Genomic DNA, 13773 nt, shown 5'->3' on the forward strand with positions numbered 1-13773 from the left:
ATTTCTTCACACCGCAAAACAAAAACTCTTGCAATACAATCAAATATACACTCGCCCCCTCATTCATAACTGGGAGAAGGATAATCGGGATATCTGACCGCCTTCAATTTATTGGTCCCATTTCTTTTGTGAATAAAGACTCTCACGGTGCACCCACCATTCAATTCACTCATGTGATCTCCTCATTCCAGCTAGCTATCCACCTACCTATCCACTTTCTTCGCCATTATACTTTGCTTTGCGATATGAGAAGGAAAGACTGAGAGGAGTGTCATTGAGCAGAGTATTCTCAGCTAACATGAACTTTTGACTGCATCAGTAACTCAAGATGGATCAAAGTATACAGCGTGCTCTAAATGATAAGCTTTATGACAAGCGGAAAGTCGGCGCGTTAGAGTAAGTTTTGAATATCGTTTCCTTCAAACCTTTTCGAACATCTCCATATGTAATAATATACTGACGGATATCTACAGTCTTGAACGGGTTATTCGTGATCTTACTGCAGCCAAGGAGTTTGATAGAATCAAAAAGATCATTCAACAACTGTGTAACGATTATGCTTACGCCGTCCATCAGCCGCATGCCAGAAATGGCGGTCTCATTGGTCTGGCTGCTGCTGCTATCGCATTAGGACCGGTATGATGCAGACTCTTGTTGGTAGTACATGCACCAAACTGACATATTTCATAGGACCTTGCAAGATATCTTGACGAAATTGTGCCGCCAGTCCTTGCCTGCTTCACTGACCAAGATGCTCGAGTAAGGTATTATGCGTGCGAAAGTATGTACAATATTGCCAAAGTGGCAAAAGGTGAAGTTTTACCTTATTTTAATGACATATTCGACGCTTTATGCAAGGCAAGTCAAATTGTAGAAACCCGCTAAGTCGACTTTCAAACTAACGGCGCTAAACAGCTAGGAGCAGACTCAGAACTCTCCGTTAAAAATGGTGCAGAACTTCTGGATCGTTTAATAAAAGACATAGTTTCCGAATCTGCAGCCACCTACGTTTCAATCCTACACACTTCTGATGATTCCACGTCTGAATCTAATAAAGAAGCTCTTGAGGATTCCGAAGATCTTCCTACAGCCTTCTCCCTGGCCCGCTTCATACCTTTACTTAAAGAGCGGATTTACGTGATAAACCCGTTCACGCGTACCTTTCTTGTGGGATGGATAACTTTACTGGATTCTATTCCAGATTTAGAACTTGTCTCATTCCTACCTGAATTTCTCGGAGGGCTATTCAAGTTTTTGAGTGATCCGAATCGAGATGTTCACGTGGCTACTCAAGGTGCAATTGAGAGATTTCTCAGCGAGATCAAACGAATATCACGCATTAAGAAAGGAATCGAAGAAAGTCGAAAATCACGCAGCGATACGAAACGGAAGCGATCTGGTTCTATGGATAGTGAGGGATCATTAGTGCAAGATTTAGGTGGGGACGATGACTCAAACATGGATTTAGATGACAAGGACATCAGCAGCGACGATGATTGGGTTCCCGGTCAAGATGTTCACGTTAACCACAAAGCAATTCTTGAGATTCTTACGGCAAATTTGGATACTCCGTTAGGTAAGATGCAGCATTAAACATTTTAACCCAATTCGCTTACATCAATTAGAGGAGGATAGCTTACTTGAATCACTGAGATGGATCGTGGAATTTCTCGATATTTGCCCTGAAGAAGTTCTTCCATTTGCTCCAAAGATATTGGCTCATTTGCTTCCGGCGATGGCTAGTGGGGTCGAAACAATACGGCAAGCCGCCGCCCGAGTTAACACATCATTAATGGCTTATGTTGTGTCACTATCGGACGAGGGTACTGCATCAGAGGTTCCATCTTCGGCCCCATCTAGATTCCTCGCGATGAAGGAGTCTACTCCAAAAGAACGAAGAGATTCTTCTGCCACAAACCGCGGTTCCTTGTCAGGGTCTCGTGAGCTTGATAAAAGGGAGATAGAAGTACAAACTCCCCCGCCCCCAACCAGCAAAGCACAGACACCTCCCCCATATCAGGCACATGTAGATCTAGATTATGCAGCAGCGGTCAGTTCACTCACGCTGCTGTTTCTGAATGATCACGAAGTTACCAGAGTTGAAGCCCTAAATTGGCTACTCATGCTACACAGAAAGGCTCCCAAGAAACTACTTGCATTTAATGATGGCATATTTCCTGCTCTTCTCAAAACACTCTCTGATCCATCTGAAGCCGTAGTTACTAAGGATCTTCAACTATTATCTCAAATATCGAGAAATAGTGATGATGACTACTTTACTTCTTTCATGGTAAACTTACTTCAACTATTTTCTACTGACAGGAAGCTCCTCGAAACTCGAGGAAACTTGATTATTAGGCAATTATGCATCAATTTAAGTGCGGAACGAATCTACCGAACACTTGCGGACTGCATAGAAAAGGAAGAGGATGTAGAATTTGCTAGCATCATGGTCCAGAATCTCAACAATAATCTCATCACTGCACCCGAATTAGCAGACCTTAGAAAGAGGCTTCGAAATATCGAGAATAGGGTTTGTTATACACATCTACCTGGTTTATCATCTGCTAATATTCATATAGGACGGGCAAGCTTTCTTCGTTGCTCTTTTCAGGTCTTGGTGCTACAATGCTGTCGCTACCTTCTCACTGTGTCTTTTAGGACAAGCTTATGAGCAAGCATATAATCTTCTACAGATATTGTATACATGAATGAGCGGCTCGGATTTGAAACGATACTAACATGAATAGTGCCGAGCTCGAAATGACAGTCAATATGCTCATTCAAATCGATAAACTGGTCCAATTGCTAGAATCTCCGGTCTTCACATGTAAGATGATGACACTGGACCTAGAACTCCACTAACCACATGTTTTAGATCTTCGACTTCAACTACTTGAACCTGAAAAATACCCTCATCTTTACAAATGTCTTTACGGTCTTCTTATGCTGCTTCCGCAATCATCGGCTTTTGCAGCATTGAAGAATAGATTAAATAGTGTTAGTGCGATAGGTTATCTGCACATAGCACCTCGAGCGTACGTACCTTCTTCATCTCGTAATAACAGTGTAGTCGACGCGATTTCTACCTTTGCTTTCCATCAACGTCAGAAGAGTGGCACAGAGACTCATGGTTCTTCTCCTTCATTTAGCGTTCAGACGACTGCAGGGCCGTCAAATTATGACAGGAGTAGCAGATTGAAAGGCAGGGAGGAAAGTGGTATTAGGTGGGGAGAATTACTGGATAAGTTCAGAATTGTACAAGAGAGGGCTAGGCGGGCAAGGAGGCCTGGTGGAGATATGGATGATGGATTAGGCGGATTTGAATCGAGGATGGAAAGTGGAGATACTAGGGGCTTTAAAGATTCCCCGAGATTATCAGGTCCGTCCCCAGTACCTAAGGAAGCGCCAAATTCGACTCCGCCGGGGGCACAACACACGAAACCAAGGGGTGGTCTTGGTAAGTTTGGGAGGTTGGGGGGAGCGGTTGCGGGAAGTAGACCAAAGAGGTAATGTAAGATGAGTGATTACATGAAAAACATACAGATACCTATACTTGGAGTGGGGTGGGGGGCGTTCACCAGATCGATAATATGATGCGTTGATTCATTTTTATGACTTCTTTCTTGAATTTTTCCTGCCATTGAGGGTCTCATTCATCCATATCATAAAGCCCCTACCAACAAAGTTGCAACTATGAGAGTCCCCTTACAGACTGAGCCTCTACTTGAGTTTCCGTCTTAGGTTAGAACTTATAATTTGTTATCTGTGTCTTGCTAGGTCGAAGTGCTATCTTCAAGCGGAGACTTTCGTTACTTACTGTATCTAGAATGTGGGGAATGTCGCTGATTTTTGTTGCGCGTGTGTGTGTGTGTCTGCGTGTCTGCTGTACCCGTATTGACTTGCTGGGACAAGGGTATATTGGTACATACTGTATAACCTCTGTAAATATAAATTTGCTGTGCTGTAAGGTAGGGCAGGTAATGCAGAGAAGTTTTTGTTAAGATTACTTTAGTATGAGCCTAGAGGTTTCTTCCTTGCGCGCATAGGTCAAGGTGGTGGTTGTATTTTTATTTTTATCATGTTTTATCTGTAAACTTTTTGATTTTATGCATTTTTGGTGCCCTTTACCTTGTGTGTGTTCGTGCGAGGAATTCGTAATTCTGATGGCGATGGCTATGTCTCTTCTCCTCTGCTCGATCAAACCTGCATGCAGAGCACGCACGCTTCGCGTGGCCATCCCTACGAAAAGTTAACATTAGTCAGTTGTGTCCAGAGTCCAGACTATGTTCAAGATCACAGAATAGGGTAGTTCTGCCTATGTATGATTACAAGAATAGGATTATGTGGTTTTGAGAGGGTGGATGAACTCATTGGGAAGGAAATCTAAATGGTTATCCCAAAGGACCTTTCTTGATCGACAATAACTCTTATAAGTTATATCAGCAGCGGAAATCAAAATGCTATGATGCAACGAAATCAAGATCAAGATCGAGATCAATGGTACTCAGACACATACTCCTTAACCGCAAACATGATGGAAGATATGTACCTAGTGCTTTGCAGCTTAGTACTTACGTCCTAACAAATTCCAACCTCCCTTCACGGTTAAATATACATTTCAGATCAAACCAACCTAGCTAGTTAGCGATCATAAAGTACCACTTCCCTATCAACATCTCTATACCAACTCATTTAGAAAATTCCATTCCTGATGGAATTACTTTGTGCTTATTCGCGAATTACAGCTCAGATTCTATTCCCAATGGAATAGATATCTAGATATCCATACGTGGTTATACGGCAAGCTTGGAGATTTTAGATCAAAATTGATTGTTCTTTTTGAGGAAGGGGCATAGCTGGATTTTTTATCCTAGTGTGTGCAGCGTCGCGAGGAGAGTGTGTGCTTGCATTCTTTGCAAGTGGAGTATTGATTTACTTTATATGCTGGGGAATCTTGCAATCTTTCCCCCTCGATGGAAGAACACTCAAAGGGGTGTAAAGAGCTAGTAAGTGCTGGGCAAGAAGAAGGCTTTGACAATCACATCTGTCAAGGAATCTGAGTATTCCTGCTGCAGGACTTTGTGAAGATAATAGCAAAGCCATATCCTCCGTAGGGTTTCTTGGTCACGATGGAGCTATGGTTAATTGTGGTTTTTTATTCAATGGTTGATTTTAATTTTTCAAATGTCGGGAGGTTCAAATATCCAATGGTCTCACAAACTCAAACCATCACCTTTTCTTTCCCTGATTATACTCGAGCCACCATGAATGAGCACCTGTTAATAGTAATAGCATAGCTGTTGTATGATATGTTGATCAGTCTGTCTTAAATTTTAACGTCTGCCTAATTCCGCAAGCCGCAGAAGAGTTTATTCGGTTCTTGCTTAAGCTCTCAATACCATCATAATTGGCTACAAGAAGTTGTTCTCACCAAGTCCCGTTGAAATTTCATAAGACATATTATTAGAAATCCCTTGGAAAAGTGTGGAAGAAGGTTCGAAGGACCAAAATTCTAGTAACCACATTAACTATTAACCTGGGCCTGATTTCCTTCAGCTTTCTATACTGGATAGTAACCAGTGATCAACCTGAGTAGTAAAAGGATATACAAGATACATAATCCCTGTGTGAAGTTTCGAGATAATCACTTAAATAGCTTGTGTTTTGCCGATTCTTATGCATATAATGATGCCGTTTCAACAATGAAGTTCAATCTCGATGTGGTAGCCCATAGAGCATGTCGCTATTCGACCTTTCGTGCTTTTCTTTAACTCCCGAATGAATCTAATATCAAAAGATATGTATATATATGTATACACAACTATAAAACTCCCATTGACAATTCTACCCACCGACCATATTCCCCCAGTAAATATCTTTCTCACCCTAGAACACTACAACATAACAGTTCCCGCAGACATCAACACACTCACTCCTACACAGATCATCTTTCAAGCTCCCCATAGCGATAGCGACTCTCTCAATACACCACTTCGCAATCAACAAGAATGATAGCTTCCGCTCTAAAGATAAAGTAGTAATTATCAACAAAGTTCAGACAAAGATGAAATAAAACAATAACTAGTTCGACGATCAATCAAGACATCTTTCTTTCAAACACGTTACATGTAAGTAAGACCTTACTACATGATAACCTGTCACCAACGCATGATATATCCATTCGAGAGATGGATCATAGATGCTCAAGGAATATTTCACGATTACGATTTTATGAACATGAGACTCACAATCAAGACATTAAATCTTGAACTCGAAGAAGCATGCGAGATCTCCCAATTAAGGAAGATTACCTAGGTAGACCTACTCAGCCCCGGCTTAAACATGGCTAATAACTATGCATTGCATTGCATGTAGCTCTTCATACCAAAATCGCATAATAAAAGTATTTCCCGATTGATACTGTGGCATTACGACGATATGGCGGTCACCAACCAAGGCGACAAGCTATCGTTGCTGAGAAGACAGGTAGGTCATATGATATTCTTCAATTATGATACAGGAAAGCCGGAGAAATACAAGGGGTTTATGAAGATCTGTATGCCTCCTGTGGCGCGTATGGAGGGGGAGAATAAAATGACTGAGCAGTAGGTGAAATATCACCCAAGGAAGGTGAGGGCGAAGATTTGGAAGTAGGGTCATCGTAGAGCTGCTGTACAGTAGCTGCTGTACAGTGCATAGCAACAATATACACAAACACTCTATCCAAATACATTCAAGGTATCTATAAATACATCTTCGCGAATCTACTTTATCTCTCTCTATTTCGTCTCATCATGAGTTCTCTTCGTACCCTTGCCTGTAAAGTATGAAATTTTAGCTCTTTATTCTGTGTAATTTATGCTCGCTCTACCAAAAAAAAAAAAAAAAAAACAACGCAAACTTCATTTAGTCATAACAATGCAATGGCAAAACTAGAAACAATTTGCAAATTACTTCAACGCTGGGCGGGAATCTAACTCTTGACCAAAAGACTTGTTCCAGTCATCTCCTCGGGTTGTTTCAATCCCATAACCTCCAAAATCGTAGGTGCAACATCACCTAGAACACCTTCATCTGTTTGCTTGAGAGACCAGCCTTGAGGGGCATTGGCCATAATAAATGGTACTTTATTGGTTGTGTGGGATGTCTTGGGTTTGCCGTCGGGGAATTTCATTTCTTCAGCGTTACTAAAAAGAAGTTTTGTAAGTATGGCCTATTTAAAAGGAAACAGGTAGAAAGAGTGATAGACATACCCGTGATCAGAAGTGATGAAAAGAACATATCCCTCCTTTTTACAGGTCTCGTAGATCTCGCCAATGGCCTTATCAGTAGCAGCAACGCCAATTACTGCAGCTTCATAGACACCAGTGTGGCCAACCATATCAGGTGGCGCAAAGTTGTTCATAACAAACTCGAATTTGCCTTCGGAAATACGCTTGCTCGTTTGCTTGGCAACACCTGCAGCACTCATTTCCGGGGCTTGATCGTAGGTAGCGACACTCTTGTTTGATGGTACGAGATCTTGCGATTCATCTCTAACCTCGAGAGGGAATACCTTCTCAACACCTCCGTTGAAGAAGAATGTGACGTGAGCATATTTTTCGGTTTCGGCAACGTGAACCTGGTTAACACCTTGGGCACCGAGAGTTTCGGCCAAAACATTACCCATGTGCTGGGGCTTGAATGCGATTTCGAATGGGTAGTCGAGCTTGTATTGGGTCATGGTAGTAAGGGTGATGTTCTTTGGGTAGGCGAAGTCTGGTTTTGGCGAACGATCAACATCACCGAGGAGTAGGGTGATTTCACGGACACGATCGGATCGGTAGTTGAAGAAGAAAACTTGGTCGTTATCTAAGAATGTAAGTTAGTACCGCTGACGAACTTCGTAGAAACTTGAGCCATTTACCTTGGATACGAGCTTCCTTTCCTCCAACGATAATAGGCTTCAAGAACTCATCGTTCTCGCCTTTCTCGTATCTCTCCTTAATTGTCTTGACTGGATCACTGCTCTCCTCCCCTTCACCAATACACAGACCGTTCAATGCAACTTCGACTCTGTCCCATCGCTTATCACGGTCCATTGCATAGTATCTGCCAACCACTGTCGCGATCTCACCAATTCCAATCTCCTTGATCTTCTCAAGAAGGGCTTCCATATAACCAGCACCGGACTTTGGGTCGGTATCACGACCATCACCAAAAAAGTGAATGTAGACGTGGGGAATTTCGAGTTCCTTTGCAACTTTGAGGAGAGCGTAGAGGTGATCTTGCTTGGCATGCTATTATTACTCGAGTAAGTATTGACTGCATCAATTGTGTCGGAGGAGTACCTACAACACCACCATCGGAGATCAAACCGCAAAGGTGAAGACGTCCATTGCCATCCTTAGCAGCCTTGAATGCCTTGAAAACAACCTCATTTTTGTTCAACTCTCCCTTTTTGATTGTTTGGTCAATTCTGACCACATCCTGCCATACGACTCGTCCAGCACCAATGTTCAAATGACCGACCTCCGAGTTACCCATGAGGCCCTCTGGGAGACCTACTGCCAAGGACGATGCCTCAAGCTTGGTATAACCATCTGCGTTGTTTGCGAAAGCGTCCATTACTGGAGTTTCGGCGTTTGTAATAGCATCTCCATCTTTGGGTGAATTTTCGCCTGGAACTCCCCATCCATCAATGACAACTGCGCCAAACCATTACAATTAGCCACGAGACTTCAAGATACACAAGGATATAAAATAGTGCAAGTATATAATCTGGTTTCTGCTTCGTAGGTGTAGGGGGTAGTAGTTTCTCAGTGTTGAGCTGAACTGTGGGAATAGAGGTTCGAGGCATTGCGAACGAGTCCCAGTATGTACACGCCAAATGGATACGTTCACTCAACAGAATCCTATGGGAAAATTGATAGATATATCAAGAGATTGAGGATACGTGGAATCTTTTGACGTACTCAAGACAGCTTTGTTTTCGACTTGGACCATTTTGGCGAGATTGTTTGTTTCGAATCTAAACACAGGCTATATCAGCTCCAATTTCGGTACGCCAAAACAAAGAGTATCAATGTCCATCAGCATTTCTTTCGTCGCTAGAAAGAATGAAAAAGAGATCGAGGACCAAAAACCCACGTACGAGAAAAGAATCTATTCTAAATCGATTTAAGCTTATGTACAATGAAGATTGGGAGACTTTATTATTGAAAGACTTGAGGAAATAAAAAAGTGAATTGTTGAGGGATAACTTTAAGAAGCTTTTTGCGCTTATGGTGGGGTCACGGATAGTTTTCAGGCCCCTCCAAGCCAGCCGTACTTGCGAAACCGCCGCGATAAGAGCGAACCTGCCCTGCTTGCTTTGCTTAGCTAGCACACAAGGACAAGGACAGATCGGACCTCTCCACATTCAATCTCTAACGCGATTCGATTCGAGGATTTGAAGACACTGCAGAATCCGTTGACTCGGGTCCGGATTTTGAGTTTCATAATCCAATACGAAAAGTTGATTGAAGATGACGACTACCCCATCGCAAGTTACATCGTCTCAAGCTCCTTCAACCATGATTCTCCCTGAGGGTCTTACTGCAGATTCAATCGATACAATTCCAGTGCTCTGCGAAACACTTTCTCGTCTCCAAAACTTCTCTCCAAGTAATCCATCCGCAGCTTCTCCGCCAGGCGCGACCCCTTCATTCAATGCAAATAGTACCGGGCCGTTAAATATCAAAGATATCTACGCCGCGACCGATGGCATCAAGCATAAATTACAAAAGGCGAGGGTGAGTGTGAGGGGTATGCCGGATATGCATAGAACTATTGAAGACCAGGAAGAGGAGATAAGAGAGTGCGAGGAGAAGATTGGACAGCAGAAGGAGGTTTTGAATTTGTTGATGAAAGTAGGACTGAATATGAAGAAAGAGCGAGAGGAGAGAGGATCTGGAGATAAAATGGAAACTTGAGAGACTGGATAGTCGAGAAGAAAGAACGAGAGAAACTGGAGACTTGAGAGAGTGGATAGTCAATAAAAATAAGAAAGAGGGGAAGAAAGAAAGGAATCAAACATTACTTTCGTAATGGGGAATACTATTCATGAAGAAAGAGGTCTAACGGGATTAGTCAGGTGTTCAGCACCATGGAATACCTTGTGAGGTACGCTAAATAAAGCTCCCTCAAGATCGAACAGGCTTTTTGAGGCATTATCGTGCGCTGAGCGCTCTGGATGGCGCGAGACTCGGGGCGGAGTGTTGGGATGATAAGAAGTTTGGGTAGAGCAAAATGCACACTCGTTCCTCAGCAGCGATACTATTATGATTTTAATACAATATCAACAATATGAAATCACAGAAGAAACGTTTTATTACTACGCTATAGCATTACCCAAACGTTCATCTTATGTACATCACTGGTTGGCCTGCATCAGAGGACTGTATGCTTAGAAGAGGTCAGTGATAATTATCGCCCAACGAGCCCAACCTTCTTCAGAATATCCTCAAGCCCGACCCCTGGCCCTCCTGGTATAACATCTGTCCAAATTTCCTCTTTCAGTCTCTCCTCCTCGGGTAATATAGTCCAGTTTGGACTAGGCTCCGCTTTAAGCCACTTAAAGTCATCAACCTGATCCCATTGGTTTTCGATGGATTCATCTGTAACATTCTAGACATAATGTCAGTGTTCCGATATTAGCTGTAAACTGTGGTAGAACATACCTGGGAACCCGGGATTGGTGCAAATCTAACATTGCTACAGTCCTCGATGATGGGCCGGCTAGCACAATGCAGGTATATATCAACATTCTTACACTCATGTATTCTGACTTGTCTTGACGTAACGACAATTATGCTATCCTCAATACCGGTAACATGCGCTGGTCCTGCAATATGCCCAGCTATAACTAAAGAATGCTTGATGTTCTTCAAGGCAAGCCCAGCAAAAGGAGCTCCGTTGGCCGTCGGTACCGACATGTCGACGATACACCTATTTAGTTTCGTTATAGCACCAGAAGAAGTCGCGCGGGACGCTGAGGAAGGTAGGATTATGTGAAGACCAGTGTGACCTGTGATATTTATGGTGCTTGCTTCTGAGAAACTGGGTTTTCGGATTTGGTCGGAGGCAGTGGCCATCTCGGCATTATAATTCTTGGGGAAAGAAGGTAGATCGCCAACGATGTCCCTAGCGCTGTTTTCACCGAGCGGTGTCATCAAATCAGCTGGCGTCGTAGCTATTGATGATTCGGTGGAAGACAACATAGACGACTTCATAGCAGCATCGAGACTTTCTTTGGCTAGCTGAGCGGCGTCGTTGATAGAAACCGCAGAACTATTCTTGCTCGTAGATGTGAACCGAAACCTAGTTCTTGGTGCGGCTTTGGCTTTTACCTCTTGTAAATTCTCTGAGAGACCTTTAATGGCCTGGTTGTCATCAGTATAAGTGCATCGGTCTTTAAGGATATCCTTGCCTGAGAATAAGTTCTCTGATCATATGCTGGAAGATAATCAGTGGCATCGGCGACTTCATTGGAAAGTCTTGTGATACTGGCAAGGCAGTAGTCTGTAGCATCTTGCCTTTCCCCTCCAACCAAGGAGAGATTCCCGAGCTGGCTTATTCGCTGTTGGAGATCTATTGAAAGATTAACACTCCCAGATTCTTAGATTCAGTAGCCGGGCAGATCTTGACTCGCCTGTCACTTCTCCTTGAAAGTGTCGATAGAAACGTTCCTTCACATCCTGCGACAATCCAGCCGACTGGTTAAATGGTGCACGAACAGCTGGCATCGCCTTCTCCATTATATTAAAAAGTAAAAAGTATTGAAAAAAAATAAAATAAATAAGAGTGTTGTATTACTGTATATCAATATTTGTCGCGGCAATCAACAGGTCCTTTTACTTCCAAGGTCTCAACGTGCGCCCGAAAATGGGTCAACAACTGGTTGTAGAGTGGAAGCAGATGACTTGATTTTCAAGCACACCACTTTTTGGCTGATAGCGGGGCCGCACAAAATTCCTGTGATCGAAAATATGCAAGTGAAGGCACACGAGAAGGTTGCAAATCGTGTTGATTGTAAAGACGAAATGTGTCTGAATTTGTAGAAATGCTGACCTTATAACTATACTACTCAAACCGTCGATCAATGAGGGGTTGGACGAGGTTCGCAGCATGTTGCGGGGTTAAACTCAACAATTAGTATTTGCCGGCAGTAGTTCAATATTTACATCATGCACGTGATTGATTATTGGCCAGAAGATGAGGGCTGAAAGCTTGCTCTTGGTCGAGTTTCAGTGTTACTAGCTGACATAAAAATCATAAAGTTTTTTTTGACACAGGTGTTGATACAGTTTCCCTGTGGGTGATAGAGAACCCGCCAATTGCGTTGCTTCCTTTCAGCTAGAAGCAGCCCCTCGAACATGCTCACTTGTGCTCTGGGTCTTTTTGATAATCATTCAAATTCCTATGATCGGAGTTAGGCATGAGGTCGCCGTCAGTTCATAAAACTGAAATATAGGTCTTCAGCCTATAATTTTAAAACGATTTGCAAGCCCTAAACATATGTACATTGTTGTTCGAGGCCTCCATACTATAAATACAAGGTCCCTTAAGATCTAGCTGGTACATCAATACCGTATCTTTCCTTGATCCTCTCCCTTCTTCTCTCGTCATAACCTGGTCCATAGATGCCTTGAAGTGATTAGTTGAAGGTTCTTCAAAATGGCTGGTAAAACGTACCTCTTCCTTCGCCCAATTCTGCTACCGTCTGTTCAATAGGTATCCTTCGGTTTTTTCTCAAATGCTCCTTCCTCTCAAATTCATCTACATTTGGATCTCTCTTGTATCCGGACAGGGCACCGCCAGTATAATCGAATGCACTAAGCACAACCGCCGCCAAAGTCCCAAATCCAAGCACCGCAGGGGTTGTTCCGACTATCAATAAATTAGCATCAGTCCGCTGCGAATGATTTGGGTGGGTATTGACATTTTAATCCTAGGACTGATCCTGCCAAAAAACCTCCAATTGCAGTGTTGTAAGTGTCGTTCTTCTCTCGCAAGTTGGCGGATGCGTATTTTGTGAATTCATATGTTCCACCGATCGCGGCTGAAAAGTGTCAGCATGAAAGCGGCCAAAAGGTCGATTTGACAGGCTTACTCATTATGAAAGCTGTGCTTCCTGTCCTTGTAATGAAACCTAATGCTCCGATATTCTTCTTGTGTAAAGTATTTTGGATCGCGGAAGCAAAAGCACCAGCGGATCCCGAAATCAAGGCGCCGTTGATTCCTGCTTTCAAGGCATCTTGAGGGTGGTAAACGTCACTATTCGGTGCCATGTTGGGGCAATGCGGGAAGTCAATAGTTGAAATCGAGATCTCAAAAGTCGCTATGTCGTTGGCTTGAGGTTGATAGATCCGGGGTTTTTGGACGGAACATACCGCTAAACGCTGCTTGGTCTGTAGCCGCCATCCACCGCATCCACCGGGGCGGGGCTGGTTATTTCCGTCATCACCATTCTAATAACCTAAGCTTCTAAGCAACAAAATGCAGGCACATAAACCTTCACCTGTTTAGATGAGAATACATACAATTAAATACATATTTGACCACACGCTTGACAGAAAATAATTGTACAAATTTCTCTTTCTAACCATAAAACTTGTTCATGCACCAGTTCCCTTTCTCTTGTTGCTTGCACTCTCCTCACCGAATTTGGAAGTTCAATCACCGTTACACATCCAAACAGCCAAAAATACATTGAGTACCTCGGTGGGCCCAACGTTTTCACTCGTCTTC

At 43.0% G+C, this 13773-nt stretch overlaps 7 protein-coding genes across 7 annotated transcripts; 4 read left to right on the forward strand and 3 right to left on the reverse strand.

Moving 5' to 3' along the window:
• Nucleotides 1–328: 328 nt before the first annotated feature.
• Nucleotides 329–3749, forward strand: SS1G_11012 (hypothetical protein; the record flags this gene model as incomplete). Its single annotated transcript, XM_001587722.1, has 11 exons — nucleotides 329–396; nucleotides 474–636; nucleotides 691–781; nucleotides 920–1576; nucleotides 1626–2215; nucleotides 2327–2533; nucleotides 2583–2701; nucleotides 2751–2830; nucleotides 2879–3038; nucleotides 3153–3460; nucleotides 3745–3749. 11 exons carry the CDS (start codon nucleotides 329–331, stop codon nucleotides 3747–3749), a joined length of 2448 nt encoding a protein of 815 aa, XP_001587772.1.
• Nucleotides 3750–6011: 2262 nt separating this feature from the next.
• Nucleotides 6012–6318, forward strand: SS1G_11013 (predicted protein; the record flags this gene model as incomplete). The annotated part of the gene is made up of 3 exons (XM_001587723.1): nucleotides 6012–6037; nucleotides 6089–6131; nucleotides 6190–6318. The coding sequence occupies 3 exons, from the start codon at nucleotides 6012–6014 to the stop codon at nucleotides 6316–6318; spliced, it is 198 nt and encodes a 65-aa protein (XP_001587773.1).
• A 123-nt stretch (nucleotides 6319–6441) lies between these two features.
• On the forward strand, nucleotides 6442–6612 carry SS1G_11014 (predicted protein; the record flags this gene model as incomplete). Its single annotated transcript, XM_001587724.1, has 1 exon — nucleotides 6442–6612. The coding sequence occupies one exon, from the start codon at nucleotides 6442–6444 to the stop codon at nucleotides 6610–6612; it is 171 nt and encodes a 56-aa protein (XP_001587774.1).
• A 364-nt stretch (nucleotides 6613–6976) lies between these two features.
• SS1G_11015 (hypothetical protein) lies at nucleotides 6977–8988 on the reverse strand (the record flags this gene model as incomplete). The annotated part of the gene is made up of 5 exons (XM_001587725.1): nucleotides 6977–7190; nucleotides 7257–7854; nucleotides 7910–8282; nucleotides 8338–8690; nucleotides 8958–8988. 5 exons carry the CDS (start codon nucleotides 8986–8988, stop codon nucleotides 6977–6979), a joined length of 1569 nt encoding a protein of 522 aa, XP_001587775.1.
• A 521-nt stretch (nucleotides 8989–9509) lies between these two features.
• Nucleotides 9510–9956, forward strand: SS1G_11016 (predicted protein; the record flags this gene model as incomplete). The annotated part of the gene is made up of 1 exon (XM_001587726.1): nucleotides 9510–9956. One exon carries the CDS (start codon nucleotides 9510–9512, stop codon nucleotides 9954–9956), a length of 447 nt encoding a protein of 148 aa, XP_001587776.1.
• Nucleotides 9957–10449: 493 nt separating this feature from the next.
• SS1G_11017 (hypothetical protein) lies at nucleotides 10450–11780 on the reverse strand (the record flags this gene model as incomplete). The annotated part of the gene is made up of 3 exons (XM_001587727.1): nucleotides 10450–10650; nucleotides 10704–11405; nucleotides 11682–11780. 3 exons carry the CDS (start codon nucleotides 11778–11780, stop codon nucleotides 10450–10452), a joined length of 1002 nt encoding a protein of 333 aa, XP_001587777.1.
• Nucleotides 11781–12586: 806 nt separating this feature from the next.
• Nucleotides 12587–13313, reverse strand: SS1G_11018 (hypothetical protein; the record flags this gene model as incomplete). The annotated part of the gene is made up of 4 exons (XM_001587728.1): nucleotides 12587–12654; nucleotides 12718–12912; nucleotides 12998–13084; nucleotides 13136–13313. The coding sequence occupies 4 exons, from the start codon at nucleotides 13311–13313 to the stop codon at nucleotides 12587–12589; spliced, it is 528 nt and encodes a 175-aa protein (XP_001587778.1).
• Nucleotides 13314–13773: the final 460 nt, after the last annotated feature.

The sequence above is a fragment of the Sclerotinia sclerotiorum genome, genomic scaffold (assembly GCF_000146945.2).
Source record: "Sclerotinia sclerotiorum 1980 UF-70 scaffold_17 genomic scaffold, whole genome shotgun sequence".
Taxonomy (NCBI): domain Eukaryota; kingdom Fungi; phylum Ascomycota; class Leotiomycetes; order Helotiales; family Sclerotiniaceae; genus Sclerotinia; species Sclerotinia sclerotiorum.